This window comes from Channa argus, chromosome 20 (assembly GCF_033026475.1).
Source record: "Channa argus isolate prfri chromosome 20, Channa argus male v1.0, whole genome shotgun sequence".
Lineage (NCBI taxonomy): Eukaryota > Metazoa > Chordata > Actinopteri > Anabantiformes > Channidae > Channa > Channa argus.
This window is the reverse complement of record NC_090216.1, coordinates 9957337-9973049: the sequence shown is the minus strand read 5'-3', so window position 1 is coordinate 9973049 and position 15713 is coordinate 9957337. Positions and strand designations below refer to the sequence as shown.

The following is a 15713-nucleotide window of genomic DNA, read 5'->3' as shown; positions in this document are numbered from 1 at the left end:
TGGGAATTCAATTTCACATTACACATTTCCACAACAGAGACTCACTGCTAGGTGATCTCTCCAATGACCACACTTTGTAAGCAAAGACACTATAGGATAGATTTCACTGATGTGGGTCACTAAATACACTTATGTGGACCCCCCCCCCCCAAAAAAAAAACACACATAAACACACACACAGTCTTGTTTACCTCACTTTCACATTGATTTTTTTTTATTTTTTTTGTTGAGAGTGGACTTGACCACTTCATCTATGTCTCTATACAAACACAGTGCTCAGAGTTTCTTATCAGGTGATGTGATAGCATCAATGCTGCCATGAAGCCTGCACATCCACTGTAGTACTTCTTCAGTAATTAAGAAACAGTTGAAACATGTATATAGTGCAGCTTTCCCACACAAAAAATCAATGCACACAAAAACATTTCACTTAGATTTATTATGTTAAAGTTTAGGTTTCATATTCACTGACAAATGGTGATACTACAGCCTCAGAGTGTGTGTCTCCATCTGGGTGTTTTTTATCTACACATGCATTGTATAGATTGTTCCAGATGGGTTTCTTGGCTTTTGTACTCGTTGCTTTCATAAGACCCAGGAAGCCTCTACAGTTCTCACAGCAAAAAACTTTTCTTTTTTTTTTTAGTGGGGTTATATGAAAGGCTGGTTGACCAAATATGCAGAACAGAAAAATCAATAGGACCGGGTTTTGTCCAATAAAAGGCAAGCTAGCTGTGGGTAGAGCAGGGGAGGTTCAAGTCTCCCTAAGACATTATGCAATCGCAGCCAAGTGTATATAAGAGCAAAACCTGAGAGAAAACCAAAGGATCTCTGACCTGCTCACGTTTTGTGCAACAAGGTATGCATTGACAATGGACTCATGGTTTTGCTTTTAAATTTCAAGCTGAATATTAAAAGCGAATGGTTAGTGCTTGTGCTATTTTTTTATAGAATCAAACAATTTTGGATTAGTCGGACTGCTTTTGGGATAATCAGCTTGAAGCACGTGGGGAAATATTTTATGGAACTGAAAACTCTCCACTTTACTTGACTTGAAGTGTAAAAGTGTCCAGATCAGCCACATCTCATTGTCCTTGCTTCTCTTTTTTCTTTCCTCTGAGGTAGAATGCTAAGGTACGTTGTGGCCCTCTGTCTCTTGGCTTTGTCCTGGGCACAGGACTGCCAGGTGGCCAACATCCAGACCATGCCGAACTTTGACAAAACAAGGGTGAGTCAGAAGTGCAAAAAAATGTATTAAGTTCCATGATCTTTAATATATATTTAAATAAATTTAGTTTATAAAAAGTGGACAAGAATCTCCATTTGAAGGCTGCAGTGTGAAGCACTGTAGAAAGCTGGGTTGATTGGAACCATCAACTCCTAATTTACAGTCTTTGTATCCCTGCTGTCACTGGGAATATTTTTTGCTTTAACTTTAAATAAAAAAACAAGTGTGTTGACAACTTACATGTAGACCCCCCTTTTATAGTATGCAGGGACATGGTATGCGGTCGGAAAGAAGGACCCAGAAGGCTTATTTTTAATTGACAACATCGTGGCCCAGTTTACTGTTGAAGAGGATGGCAAAATGACGGCCAAAGCCGTAGGCAGAGTCAACATCCTCAAGTGAGTTTCTTACTACTTCCAACATGTCCTATACTTAAACTACTGCAGCTCCTATCCTCCCTTTTTATCTTTTGTAATGAGCTCTTCTACCTTTCAGCAACTGGGAGCTCTGTGCTGAAATGTTTGGCACCTTTGAGGAGACCACCGACCCCGCCAAATTCAGAATGAAGTACTGGGGGATTTCATCCTACCTGCAGTCTGGAAGTAAGCTACGGAACATGTGAACCTTAATGTTAAGGAGACCTAACTTGAAAAAAACAAACAAAAAACAGACAAGGACTTGTGGGTTTGATACAGAATTCAAGTCAACTAAATTAGAAAGAAAGAATTATGTAGTTACCAATTTTATGTTGAAAAATGGGAGTGCTGACCATTAGACAACAGTTTTTAATTTAAACCATCTACTGACCTTGATTTTAACAAATTATTTAACCCAAAGGCTTAATATTAAAAGATCAATATGCCTCTCAGAATAAAAGGGTTCATCAAAACATGGAAATGACATTACATATAAGGCTAACTGTACTTTAATTTGAAGCCTTTTAATAAGTCGAGCTTGGCATGCAGTCCCTAAAATGTCACTGCAGACACAAGCAGTAAAAGACTTGTTTTTAAGTGAACTGTATCAGACTATACATCTGTGAACATTACGCCTATTTTGAATTCATGATTCACCTAACATTTGCACCCTCTACCCCCTCACACTCTCCATGCTCTCAGATGATGACCACTGGGTGATCGACACCGACTACGACAACTACGCCGTCCACTACTCCTGCAGAGTGGTAGACGCTGACGGCACTTGCCTGGACAGCTACTCCTTAATATTCTCCCGTCATCCAAGTGGCCTGCGGCCAGAGGACCAGCCTATCGTCACGCAGAAGAAGGTGGATCTCTGTCTGCTCGGCAAATACAGACGTGTTGCACACACTGGTGAGTTAACTAAGAACTCATTTGTTTATGTAAAGATTTATTGATCCATGGCTTTTGTAAGTTGGTAGCATTCAGTGAGGAGAAAGACCACATGAATGATTGAATTGAGTTGTATATGTTCTTGTGATGACCCTGCAAGTCTTTTATTTATGTTATGTTCTTATTTAGAATTGTATGTGTCTTCTCTCCACTGCAGGCTATTGCCCAAACAATGGATTTGTGAACATGCAGTGACATGTTTATGAAGCACCCACATTTGGACTGGATCTATAAACTGTCATATTTACATGACTTTACTGTAAATAAAAGGGAGACATGACCATTGATGATGTTGATTAACAAATTCAGGTTTAAGGGACTACACACACACACACACACATCAGATTGATGAAAACAGCTTCTGGACCTTTTAGGACAGTGTGAACTGAAGCTGAACTCTCAGCAGTTCTGCTGCTCTGGAGTACAACCACATTTACTAAAACCCAGGTTCACATTTTACACTGAAGAAAACATTATTTTGTAGCATAAAAGTAGATATTGCAAATAGACCTTCATAAGCATACGTATTAATTCATGTGCTATACAGTAGTCGTAGTAGATTGGTTGTTCCTTGATTGTATGATGTATACATCTTAATCAGTTCTGAAATAAAACTTTAATTCTTTGTTGGCTTCTTCAATATTTGGTCAGCTTGAAATGGCTGAAGTCATAGACTGAGAATAATGGATACATTATGTTGCCTTATGCTTCAGTCATTAAAAAGAAAAAGAAAAACATCAAAAACATGCATTTGCAGAATCTTATTTGTTTTGTCTCTGTGCAAATAAACTGTGGAACAAAATAATGGGTGTGAAATAAGCTAAAAGCAACAATGCCACGAACTGAAATGAACACAAAGTTTTTACCTAATCAGTGAAGTATCTACTGGATGAAGTGGCACTGAATTTTATAGCAATATTCAGGTTCACTAGACTTTGGATTGTCCAAGATGTTCTCTAGCACCATAAGATAAAGCTTCAGTGATCTGTGCAAAGAGAACAGCAAAACAATAAAGCACAACAAAAAGAATAAGGCATTATGTGAGGCACTGTAAACAGGGATATTAAAGAAATTTAATATTTTAGAGTTGATATAAAAAATATATAATTCACACACACCCAAATATATATACATATATATATGTATGAATGATATAAATGATTTGCAATCAGGGTCCCAGGAATTCAAATATAAAAATTATTGTCTGTATCTTGTTGATATTGAGGCCAATCAGTGTTGTCAGTCATCATCTTAGCATCATCACTTTTCATCATCTGTATCATGTGCAAGGCAAGCTGAAGGCTGAGAACCATGCACTGTGCCCTCCTCCTTCACTGACCAAGAACTGCAGGGGGCAGAGGTGCTTCTTCATTTGATATGCAAACAGACCAGGCATTCATGCAAGTGTTTGGAACCTTTGCTCAAATCCTAAGTCAGAATTTGTTAAACTGTTGGAAAATCTGTTGCACTTCGATGCCAAAACGTACACAAAAAAAACAAACAATGCACTGACTAGAGGTTTGTATTTTTATTGCACATTTTTGTACAGTACAGTCCACGGCAAAACAAATCTGGAGAACATGATTAAGATAAACAGCAAAATGGAGAAAAATTGGTCAAACCCATGACGCCTGGCATACATTAAAAAAAAATAAAATCACCTTTCTAAACTATACTATGACAGAATAGTAGTCTCTGTCTATCTAGTCACATAAGCTATAGGAATTAAGGCACCTTAACCACTTTTTCCCTGCCGCGAGGACCTTTACTAATCCGCTGCCTTAAATAGTTTAGTAAAAGGACTTAACCCATGCAATCTCATTCCAGCCTTACAGGGCTGATGGCTTGAAATGTCAAGGTGGAGAAGGAAGTGAGCTTCACTCAAACAGCAAAGAACAACACACAACCTGACACCAAGACACAAAGGTGTGGTTAAGTTTAGAGGAAGTTCTTGGTTATGGGTATAAGTAAACGGCCTACTGAAGTTCATCCATCTGTTTAACCCACTAGACAGAGAAACACGGCTATATTTTTGATGGATCATAAGTACAAAAGGGGCAAAAAAGAAAAATCAAGCAGGCAAGTTGGATAAATTGCTTTTACACAATTATGAAAGTACTATTGTTTTCTTACTCACCTCCATTCTGTTAAAATGGCATATGACAATTGATGCTTATGGCTAATTTATGTTTCTTCAGAACAATGAAACTATGCTTTCTATAATAAATACACTAAGGAAAGGCAGATTTTACTGAGGGTTGAAGTGTTTACAGCTGGTTTATCAACTAAACACAGCCAGTTTTGTAAACTTTTATACATCATAAATTAGTGACAGTGCAGTTATACATAATTATGAAGAACAATAAAAGTGTTCAACTAAAATGACAGTAGCTCACTTATAAAAACCCAAGAATAAATAATTTGATCATAATACAAAAATAAAAGGAGTTAAAGCAGTATGATGGTACTGAAGCATAGAAGCAGGAAGACCTCAGAAATAAACATGGAAGATTAAAAAGCAAGATCATATTCAAAGCAATCAAATTTTACCCTCAGCCATTCTGGGTTTTAAAGGACACCTTAACTGATAAAGAACTTGCTTCTTTTGGATCTAGTTTTAGTAGTACAAGTAAGTTCCCTCTGACTTCCCTACATTAAAATATTTCCCTACTTGTAGCTGAAAAATGCCTCCAGATGACTTCACTTGGAGGAACCTTCAGTTCAGATTATGTCATCTTGTTGCTCACACTATGAGGTTTGTAACCATGGTAAAGCTGCTTTTCCAGAGCTCCTCCATATGACATCGGCTGAACTCCTAATGATGATAAACTCCTCTGGGTGATGTCATCTGGAGTTTTTCAGCAAGAATCAGATAAATATTTAAATATAGGGGAAGTTTAAAAGCATTAATGTACATTTACACTAAACTAAAGCCACAAAAAGCAAGTTAAAAATTGGTGCAGTTGCTTTTTAATACATTCTATGGCAATCTGAATATGTCTTGGTAGGAGTTATGGTTTATTAAAGCCTATTGCAATGATGAATCTAAGAACAATTTTGGTATTTTTCCTTTTCATGTCTACTGTACACACCAAACGTTTTGGGACATATTTTGTTTATTACTGAACAGGTCATCAGTGTGTATCCAGTGATTGTATGACAGCAGTAGTATTTCAAGAGTTCAGCAACTTTGCAGATTAATCAGCTGTTTGGACATTGTCTGAGGGATCAGTGCTTTAAAATCTAAATATTATATTTTAAACAAAATTGTTTACTTCCAGGTTGCTGCTCCATTGGGTGAGGAGGGGCACCGACATCCTAGCTGAAACCCACCGACGACACCGATCGAGGTGCTCACTTAGGCAAAGCAGTAGTCGATGTGTGCCAGGAGCTCCCTGTGGCGGCTGGTGGGATAGGGGGCATGACACCTGGGGCACTCCAGGAAACTTTCATCCAGGAGATTGTTGGCTTTTGATGGCGATGTAGGATCATTGATAGCAAGACGCTCAAAGTCAAGCTTATTGTAGGAGCTGGGCTCTGAAAAACAGGCGTTGGACTGTTTCTGAAACAAAAACGCACGTCTTTGTGTCAGCCAGAATTCATTGACCGAGGCAGCATTTATTAATGAATTAGGATCAAACAAGTAGCTGTGATGGCCTGTCATACTTACAGCAGATTCAAGGTTCGCAATCTGATCTCGGGCCTTGCGAAGCTCTTTCAGCACCTTGTGTAACTGGTGCTGCATGTTCTGACGATCCATCTTTTCATTCTCAAAGTCCCTGGCAGAGAGTTGGATCTTAAGAGACAGAAATGTATGAGCAGGAGAGAGCCAAGATTTTACTGCACTTAAATTCAACAAATGGGATCAGTATGGGTTTCCCCGTTTTTCCCTGTTTGACATTTTTACAATGGGGGAATTTTCCCATTTTAACTATGGCTAATGAAGGTTAAAAATATTTAAATGAGTGATGGCTGATCACATAACAAATCACAACAAATTCTATGAGGTTTTGAATTGCTAAATGTTTGTTTGAACATGAAAACATTCCATTGTTTGATACAGATCTTTGCTTGTGGGGACTGTAACTACAGGCTCATTTTCTATAAAAACACATGCAAACCTGTTGCTCCAGTGCCACGATTCTTCGGTGTTCTTCATTTTGGCTCAGAAGAGACTTCTGTAGCATATTTACCTGTGATGGGAAAATTGTCAGTAACCTACTTTTTGCATTTAAAGAAATGTGGGATGAGACTTTATGTAAACATTCACAGATTAATAACTTCCATATTGTGAAGTAAATCATAGCTATTGATCGAGAAGGTTTTATCTTTCCAATAGGAAAGACATACAATTAACAGTCTGCAAACTCTGATTTATGTGCATTTTGTAAAGTATTAGCCAAAACCTGCTGCTTTCAGGATCTTTCAAGGGAGTCTGGGAAACCCTTTCACCATTCGTTTGATTCTGTCACATTAATGTAGATAAAAATAAATGCGGAAGAAAATCCACATCGTGTGTTACTGTGATATCACAACACTAATGTAGGTGTTACCTGCTGTAGGAGTTCAGCAGATCTCTTCCTCTCCTCCTCCAGTCTGAGGTCCATAGTCTCCAGTTCCACCCTCATCCTGTCTGCTCGCTCAGAAGACCCCTTTCTCTCCTCACACACTGCATGTCTGAATGTAATAGTTACGCAATACACACACGCACCTATTTATTATACAACACTCAAACTTTGAAAAAGTACCCATTTAAAACCTATTAAAGGTTATTGTTATCGTTAAGATGTTCATAAAGTGCTCTTCAGGTTCACAGTTCACACTGTGCTCGATCTAACATTCAAGACAGCTAATGAATTCCAGTACTTTTGGTAGAGTTCGTAAAAGACAATTCTGGGAAACGTAAAATTAATAATCTAATGGTAAATGTAAAAGATAAATGTGCCAATCTCAGCTCGGCCATTTCTGATTATGGCTTTTTATAGTTCCTTTACATCAGTTTAACACCAATTTAAACTGCAACACTAAGTTGATTTGAGAGCCACCTGTTGAATTTCTGCTGCAAGACTAGAGTTTGTTTTACCTGTTACTGAGTCGCTCTGCCTGAAGCTGCACCTTGGTCTCCTCTAACTCTTTGCTTTTCTCTTCATACTTCCTCAGAAATGATGACAGTTCGCTGCACTTGTCCTCATACCTCCTCTGCAGCACTGAAATCTCCTCTTGAAGCCTGGTAACCTGCTCCTTCTGAGACTGCAGCTCAGCCTGAGCTTTTAAGGACTACAAAGCCAAAGCAAAACACATTTCAAAATGATGTATACATTCAGTCTGCTCATTCCTCCAATAGAGTTTTACAGATCAATTATAAAAGATGGCTGAAGCAAAGGCGTGTGGATATTTCATAAGGTTAGTCCAGCTGCATGCAGATTCAGTGCTAAACCGATATTGTGAATGTTAATGAATTTGTAAATTTAATAAAAAGATTTCTCAGGGATGTTGGCAGCACAGGCTATTAAAAGTAGACTATAATTAGAGTTTATCTTTAATAGACAGAAATAGGCATCCTCAGAGCTGGAAAAGAACTCAGTTAAAATAAGTTAATATGGAAGAAACTCTGCAGCGTTTACCTGTTCTCTCTGTACTTTGAGCTCCTCTTGGGTTCTGATGACCTGATCTTTTTGACCCTCCAGCTCTTTCTGCAGCCCCAACATTAACTGGCCATACTGACTCTTCAGTTGAGCCTCATTTTCTGTAGGTGCTGAGCTGGCAGGAGCTGAAATAGGAACTGTTAGTAAGCAAATTAAGATATAATTTAGTGCTTTCATTGCACTCAAAATTCACATATTTTTGCTCTAAGCAGCACCATTAATTAAGATTTCATACAAAGATTTGCCATTTTTTGACATTAGCCTCTCTGTGCTCTTTTTTTGTGGCTCACATTTGTAATACCATGATTGTTGTAAGGTATTTAATCATTTCTATCCTTTTTCCATTTGTCACTTTTAAAAAAATTTTTCATGTGGCTAAAAAGAAAAAAATATTTATCCCGCAAATTCAGGGGCTCGACAGCAGATCATTAGTCCGCATGTTGATTAGGATGCCCTTCCTGACCCTCCCTAATTTCTACCGGGCTTGGGACCGGCACTCCTTGGCTGGGGATGGGCTGTTGGGAGACTTCGACATGTGCCCAGGAAGAGCAGGGCGTGAATCTCTGACCCTTTGGTTGGTGGGCAGCCACTATAACTGAATGACTCCAACTGAGCCACTAGCGCGCTTTGGCTAAAAAGAACAAATGTTCCTTTTAATTCTGTTAACACAATCATTTACTGATTCTGATTGTAGCGGAAAAATCAAGGATGTTGCCAATTAAGGTCCTCCATTTCTCACCATCTGAATTGGCCTCTTGCTTCGTTTGCGGCTTCTCCAGCTCCAGGATACGGGCTAGGACAGACTGGACATAGGCCTCTCTTTGCTGGTCATACACCAGCCACTGCTGGTTCTTCTGAAGAGCCTGGTGGTGAGATGCACAAACCCTAAACTGACACATTGTACTCTGTATTTTCAGTATTTACAGCAAAAGAATTGGTGTTGCTGTACGTAACAGAAGCAGGGATTGGGATTTGTGACAAAGGTTTTCTCATCAAAGCTATAAAGTGGACAGAAATGGAATCTTTACTGCTTTTTTGTTCACTGAAAAAAAATCAAGCTCAGTGTGTCATTTGTTGGTGGTACTCGATATTGACATAAAAATGAAACCTATATATTTCAGAAATATTGATTAATGAGCTTCAAAGAACCATTTCATTCCCCTGGACCTGAAGAAAATCTAATGGAATAAAATAAATTGCCGACAGGCAAGATATTTCAGTTACAAAGCTATGGTACAAAAACATTTTTCACTGGTAAGAAAGAAAGCACTTAAATTACAGACACACACACAGTAAATCATTTACTATACTCACATCTTTTAGTTGATCTTGTACCAATGCCAAGTCTGCAGGAGGTACTTGCTGTCCATTCTGCTGAGAAAATAAAAAATGCTTTTATGAAATAAAGCCCAGCTGATATAAAATGGCTACAGAAAGTATCGTGTATTAGATTGATTTTAAATAAAACTGCCATTTCTGTTATGCATACTTAGTGCTTAATGACAAAGAGAAAACACATTTAATGGAGAAGGACCTCTTAGTTGACCTCCACGATAAGAGCCATCTGTCTGACCCAATTTGAGTACCCAGCCAATAGGTGCCTCAGGAAGGTGATCAAGAACCCAACATTAAATCTTCAAGAAGACCTAAAGCTATGCTATGCCATAGCTGTGAAAAAACACTTCTACAAAAGTAGTGAATTAAGGGTCTGAATACTTTTATTAATTGTTTTGATTGTTTAAAGATTTGCAATAAATTCAAAAAATGTGTTTCCACAAAGAAAGAAAACTAAATAAACTAAACTGATTTCAAAATTAAACAAATTGCATTTAGTTTGGAGGCTTTTGGCTGAATTTTCCACACAATCATCTTAATCATCAATACAACGTGAAATTAGGTCTTTGTCCCTTTAAACTATATCATGGTCATACTGTTATCCTTTACCAGTCTTCTAGGCAAAATATTGACCAATATTAAAAAAGCTGGTCAGTCACAGGCTGGAAATAAGTAGTGGTTTTCTGGGTTAAAAAGAAAACACTGGAGTGAGTTATCAATATATGCACCCTGCTTGGCCACATGATGTCAGGCAACATCCCTTAGGCCAATTCCTTGACATCAGTCATCTCATAATTCTGTCATAGTTCTACAAGTCTGATGCCACTCAATGCTGAAGCTCAAGGAAATCCTTCAAAGCACTGTCACAAGAGTAGGCATCTAAAAGATCATCTGTGTGCTAACACTGTGTGAACTCTTAGACAACCAGATACGCATCATCAACTTTGGCCAGATGGATTCAAACTTACACCCAACTATCCAGGAATCTAGAAAGAGCGTAAAGGGTAAGTAAGGGTCAGTTAGTCTAATTATTTCTAGAAATATAAAAAGAGATACAACGTGGGATGGAGAGTGTAAAGCATCCCTGGAAAAATACCATAAAGTCATAAACATAAGAGCCAATAGGAACTGAAATGATCCCGACAACCATTCCTACCTAATGTCAAACCTTCATGTGAAAGTGGTGACTTTAAATTTAAAACATGAATTAATGAAAATCTGAGAACATTTAGAATATTTACATTTATAGACAGCAGTTTCATCATTTTAGTGCCCTTTATGAGAAACAAAAACAAGGGTTTAAAAAGACTTAAGAATTAAAAAGACTTTATTTGAATTACTCCAAACTGCTTAACTATGGGCCCTAAAAGAATACTTTTTTAACCCCTCGCTTTTGATTGTCAGCAACAATCCTGATGATTGCACTTTAAGAGTGTAGTCACAGAGTGCTGTGCTCATAGCGTCAACAAACTGGCAGGGAATCAGTGCTGCTTTTGGATGAGGAGAGGAAAAAAAAAAAAAGAAAAAGAAAATGAGTGTGAGTGGCTACTACAAATTCACCAAAGGCTTTTATACTGATGAGTTTGGTGATGGTATTGATTATTAAATCCCAAAGACAAAATGTCACTTGGGCAAAGCTGTTTTTTTTTAGTTTGTGTTTTTTGGTTCACACAACGTCTGTAAGTGATGGGTTCTTATACAGGTGCTGAAGGGTGAAAAACAGTACAAGGGAAAATGGATATGTATATTTCAAAAGTTTCCTATTTAGCTTTTATTACAACAAAATTAATGTTAAGAGGACTCCAGAGAGAAGCTAATGTTGGCGGCTGAGGATAACAATCAGGTTACACTATGCCACCTAGTGGATAGAAAATTTGCAAATATTGTATTTCAATGCATTTCCAACTAAGCTCCTTTATTTTGTGTTCAGTATGCTAAACAAATCTTCTGTTAAAGCATGCAATAAACCTGGTAAAATTAACATTGTATTATTCATAGGTGCACTAACAAATGATCTAAACAGGTGCCACAACTATTCAAAAGCTTGCAGTAGAAGAATTCCGTTTTCATTAAATCAATTTGTACTCTTTTCATTAACGCAAATATCTTAGTCGGATTTTAGCATTGTTGGAACTCAATCAAAGACATCACTAAACTACAATTTAATATCTTATAAAGTACTTTATTATAAAACATGTTCAGCTGACATACTGTAAAGCCATTGTATCACCTCTATAGATAATACAATTCTCAGAGTATTACAGTGGGAGGGACAGGACAGAAATCTGTGGCAGGGCTTAATCCTACACCAGGAGGGAAATATGTTGTCAGAGGGAGAATTTAAAACCAAACAGCCAACTTTGTACAGCAATTTCTGATAATAAATGTCAATATTTCCCCTCATAATGTGTAACAATCACGTATTTTTTATTCTTTACAATTTTGTAATCAAAAGCTTGCAGGACATGTTTGTCATATCCCTGCTTCACCTTCACTAAACTGTTCCAACACATGAAGATAGTTACATATATTGAAGAAAATCACATGAGAATCCTAATAATATTGTAAGTGTTTAAAAGGAGAAAACTTTAAGAGCTAATGAGAATATTTTGCATGTATAATCCTAAAAGCTCGTCAACCTACCGTCACCTGTGTTTCTAGCGACTGGCAATGAGCAGAAACAGTGGCCAGCTTGTTTTTCAAGTTCTCTGTCTCCTGTGACAAGTTCTGGATCAACATGTCTCTCTGCTCGGCTTCCTTTCTTCGCTGCTCAAGCTGGGCCTGCAGTGATGCTACCACCTGAAAAAACACAACAGTAAATATACAACAGCTTGACTATACTCCAAAACAACCATGGCAACCTAAAGATTTACCCTATGCAGAGACAGTAAGAATATTTGTTCTTCTTCAAGCAACTACCTGCTTCACACATATGCTGTAGGCATTGCACCTGCAATCTGAAATCCATTTTTGCAACAGTGTCACCATGCTAATATACACAACAGATCCACTACAGTGAAAGATAGTTGATTTACAAATGTCAAGTGAACAGCATACACACACACCATGTGTTAGTATGATGACTGTCTAAATTTCACTTAGCTGAGCTGCTGTCACAATGTGATAGAAGATATTTTCACCCCCAACTGTTTTTGTGGCAGCTCAGTGGAATTGTAGCATGATTTTTTTTTCTCCTGACAGTTATATGCTGCCAGCAATACATATGCCACCAATACAATGCCAAGATTCCAACCATCATCATCACAAATGCTGTAGTAAGTACTCTCCACATCATAGCTGTAGGTACTGTATACATCCACACCCTTCAGGTTGTTCAAACTCGGTTTACTGACAAAGGGATCTACATCAGTCTACAGTAAAAATTATTTTTAACCATACGTTTGATGTGTCATATGTACAACACATACCTCTCCTCCTTTAGCTGACAGCTGTTGTCTAAGAGTTTCCATTTCCTGCTCTTTAACCAGCAACTGCTGGTTGTTCCGTTCTCGCAGTGTCTCAAGAGAAAGAATCCTCTAAAATAAATGACGCAACGTACCAACTTATATATTATCGCACAAAAAACATGTTTAAACTATACTCTGAAATTCTTTAACATTAATTAAAAAAAATCTTTACCTCTAGCAGTTTGCTTTTGTCTGAGTCTGGTGGTTTGGTGTGTCGTTTGGCCAATTCATCAATCTTTTTCTTCAGGTGAGCGTTCTCCTTCCTGACCTTCTCCATCTCTGCCTCCATCTTGGAGGAAGAACTGCTGGATTTAAAACCCAACTTGCTGACTATGGTCTCTTTGGCACCTTTAGAAGTCATGGCTGCTTCGCTGGTGTTGAGCTTGTAACCTGAAGATCCACAGGCAGACACACAGTTTTCATATAAATGTAACAGAAGAGTATCGTTTTTTTACTGAATAAAGTTCTAATTTATTAAAAAAAACCAAAAAACCTATTTATACAAATAACGGCTGAACCTAATTTATTAAGATACAACGCGTGGTAACATCAACGTTAATATGAAATTTAGCAACGTTGTTCCATATTTCCTTTTACATTTACCTTTACAGGCTGTGCAAATTAACTAAAGTCCACCACCCATCTTTACTTACACACAAACTAACGTCAAATTATATAAATGATTTGTTGTCCACTTTAAAATAAACATGTTAAAACACACAATTAGCAACACAGATAAACAAACGATTATATTTAACACTCACAAGAAGAAAGCCAATGGAAGATAGTCTGGCTTTGACAACGAGACCGTTTGCCAACCAAACACTTTCGTTTCCTGAAGTTTGAATTGCAGCGCGATTACGTCATTTCCGTAACATGCTGAGGAGTGCGTTTGAGTACATGTTCAGGGGTGTCTCAAAAGGGAATATGTTAGGCGGTGCGATGTAGAAAATCTACATTTTTCTTTAGAGTTAATCTTAATAATAACAATCAATACTGTATACTGGCTGACTACTGACTGTTTCCGATTATATAATTTGCATATTTGAATAATCTTTTTTTTTCTGTTCTCCAACGACATAATAAACTGTTAAGCCGGGTTGTCCCTTACAGCAGATGAAGCAAACATACAAAAGGAGCGCTGGACCAACCACAAACTGGTCTGTGGTGTTTACATTTGTGACTATGCGACAATGACAGAGAACAAGGACTGAATCTCTGATGTGCCAGAGCATTACATTTTTCAAGTGTCTGATTTGTATTCTAAGCTGTAGCTCTGTTTTAACAGAAAATGTTTAATCTGGTAGGTTAATAATGATGTAAATAGGAGCTCACTGCATGAGCCACAATTGACTTACATTTGAATAATACTAAACACAGAATTGGAATTCAGGCGTGTCAGTTTAATCATTTCATACAATTGAGAAATCATTACTTTCCCAAATGAATCTTTGTGTGAGAAATGTTGGATGAGCCTGTAAATGAACTGAGGGCATAACATGACCTTGATCATTTCTATAGAATTTCAGCAAAGAAGCTAGAAAATTAAAAGTTGTGGGCACAGTTAGACAACTTTTATGTTTCTCTTTTTGCGCCTTAAAAGGGATGTTGGAAATTTGAATAGTATAAAAAGAACATTTAGAAAAAATACAATTTATAACTTACATATTGACCTATGTTTCCACCAAAATAGCCCAGGTTAGATAATGTAGTTTCTAAAAACCCTACTTATTATTTTATGTTAGAAGCCTCTTATGTTAATTGACTTGCTGCTTGATGCTTACTACTACTTCAATGGAAGACTTGCACGAAACTTGCAGAATCTCCTCCGTTGTCGCAGAGCTGGGTCCAAACAAACAAAATGTCCTAATTGGATTTCTGTCATACTGATGCAGAGTTTGAAATGCTGGAATATAAAGCTGAGAGGGAAAGGAAAGAGTGAGCCACATTTTGGGTTTGAATAGGGTCAGAAGCAGGAGAGCCCCTCAAGAGATTGCGACATGTTGAAGGATATTCTAAGCAGTCGGGGTTCCCTTGTGTCTCAGGTGGGAAACTTGTCAAATTTTTGTCTGACTGCCCAGAAGATGCAGCCCGACTAATCACAAGGATGCAGAGTCCTTGAGGGGACAGTCAGTGTCCAGAAACACACAAGCACCATTGTTTTGCAAGTTGTTAATATTCTTCTAAGAATTGTATGATTTGCATTTTTTTACTATAGATTTAGCATTTTGAGGTTTAAACAAACTACTAACCATGACTATCATGTGTACTATGGTACACGTCCTGACATAAGGATAGTGGAATAAAAGTGAACTTAAATAGACACACATATTATTTCATGCACACAGTATATATCGGTTAGGTAAACAGAATTTCCTTTATCCTTTATCTGCCATATTTGTGTGTGTAACCTTTGTGTAAAATTTGGTTCTGTTTGTTGGTGGTGACAACCAGTTATTATTATTTCTCCATAATTCTGCATCAACAACAAGCCCAATCAAAAGTCAATTTATAATATAACATTTATCCTAAATATTTTTCATTAGCAGTGAGCCTACATTGCTTCCTTTGGAAAAATAACCAAAAAAAATCAATTGGATTTTTTTCCCTACATACACTACATTCACCCTATAACTCCACTAGTAGCAAAAGACACGTATTTCAAACC

General features: G+C 37.5%; 2 protein-coding genes across 5 annotated transcripts; one reads left to right on the top strand and one right to left on the bottom strand.

The window, feature by feature from the left end:
• The first annotated feature begins 720 nt into the window (after nucleotides 1–720).
• rbp4 (retinol binding protein 4, plasma) lies at nucleotides 721–3223 on the top strand. The gene is made up of 6 exons (XM_067487190.1): nucleotides 721–859; nucleotides 1126–1228; nucleotides 1490–1626; nucleotides 1724–1830; nucleotides 2347–2559; nucleotides 2756–3223. Exons 2-6 carry the CDS (start codon nucleotides 1127–1129, stop codon nucleotides 2791–2793), a joined length of 597 nt encoding a protein of 198 aa, XP_067343291.1. The 5' UTR covers nucleotides 721–859; nucleotide 1126; the 3' UTR covers nucleotides 2794–3223.
• An 884-nt stretch (nucleotides 3224–4107) lies between these two features.
• Nucleotides 4108–13884, bottom strand: cep55l (centrosomal protein 55 like). Of its 4 annotated transcripts, none has more exons than XM_067487183.1 (12): nucleotides 13810–13884; nucleotides 13218–13435; nucleotides 13007–13114; nucleotides 12222–12377; nucleotides 9558–9617; nucleotides 8983–9106; nucleotides 8223–8380; nucleotides 7682–7875; nucleotides 7152–7275; nucleotides 6720–6791; nucleotides 6269–6394; nucleotides 4108–6160 (listed from the first exon to the last, which is right to left on the bottom strand). In XM_067487183.1, exons 2-12 carry the CDS (start codon nucleotides 13404–13406, stop codon nucleotides 5957–5959), a joined length of 1515 nt encoding a protein of 504 aa, XP_067343284.1. In that variant the 5' UTR covers nucleotides 13407–13435; nucleotides 13810–13884; the 3' UTR covers nucleotides 4108–5956. The 4 variants fall into 4 exon arrangements, with proteins under 4 accessions (XP_067343284.1, XP_067343287.1, XP_067343286.1 ...); XM_067487186.1 differs by having other exon boundaries at nucleotides 8223–8368; XM_067487185.1 differs by having other exon boundaries at nucleotides 9558–9614.
• Nucleotides 13885–15713: the final 1829 nt, after the last annotated feature.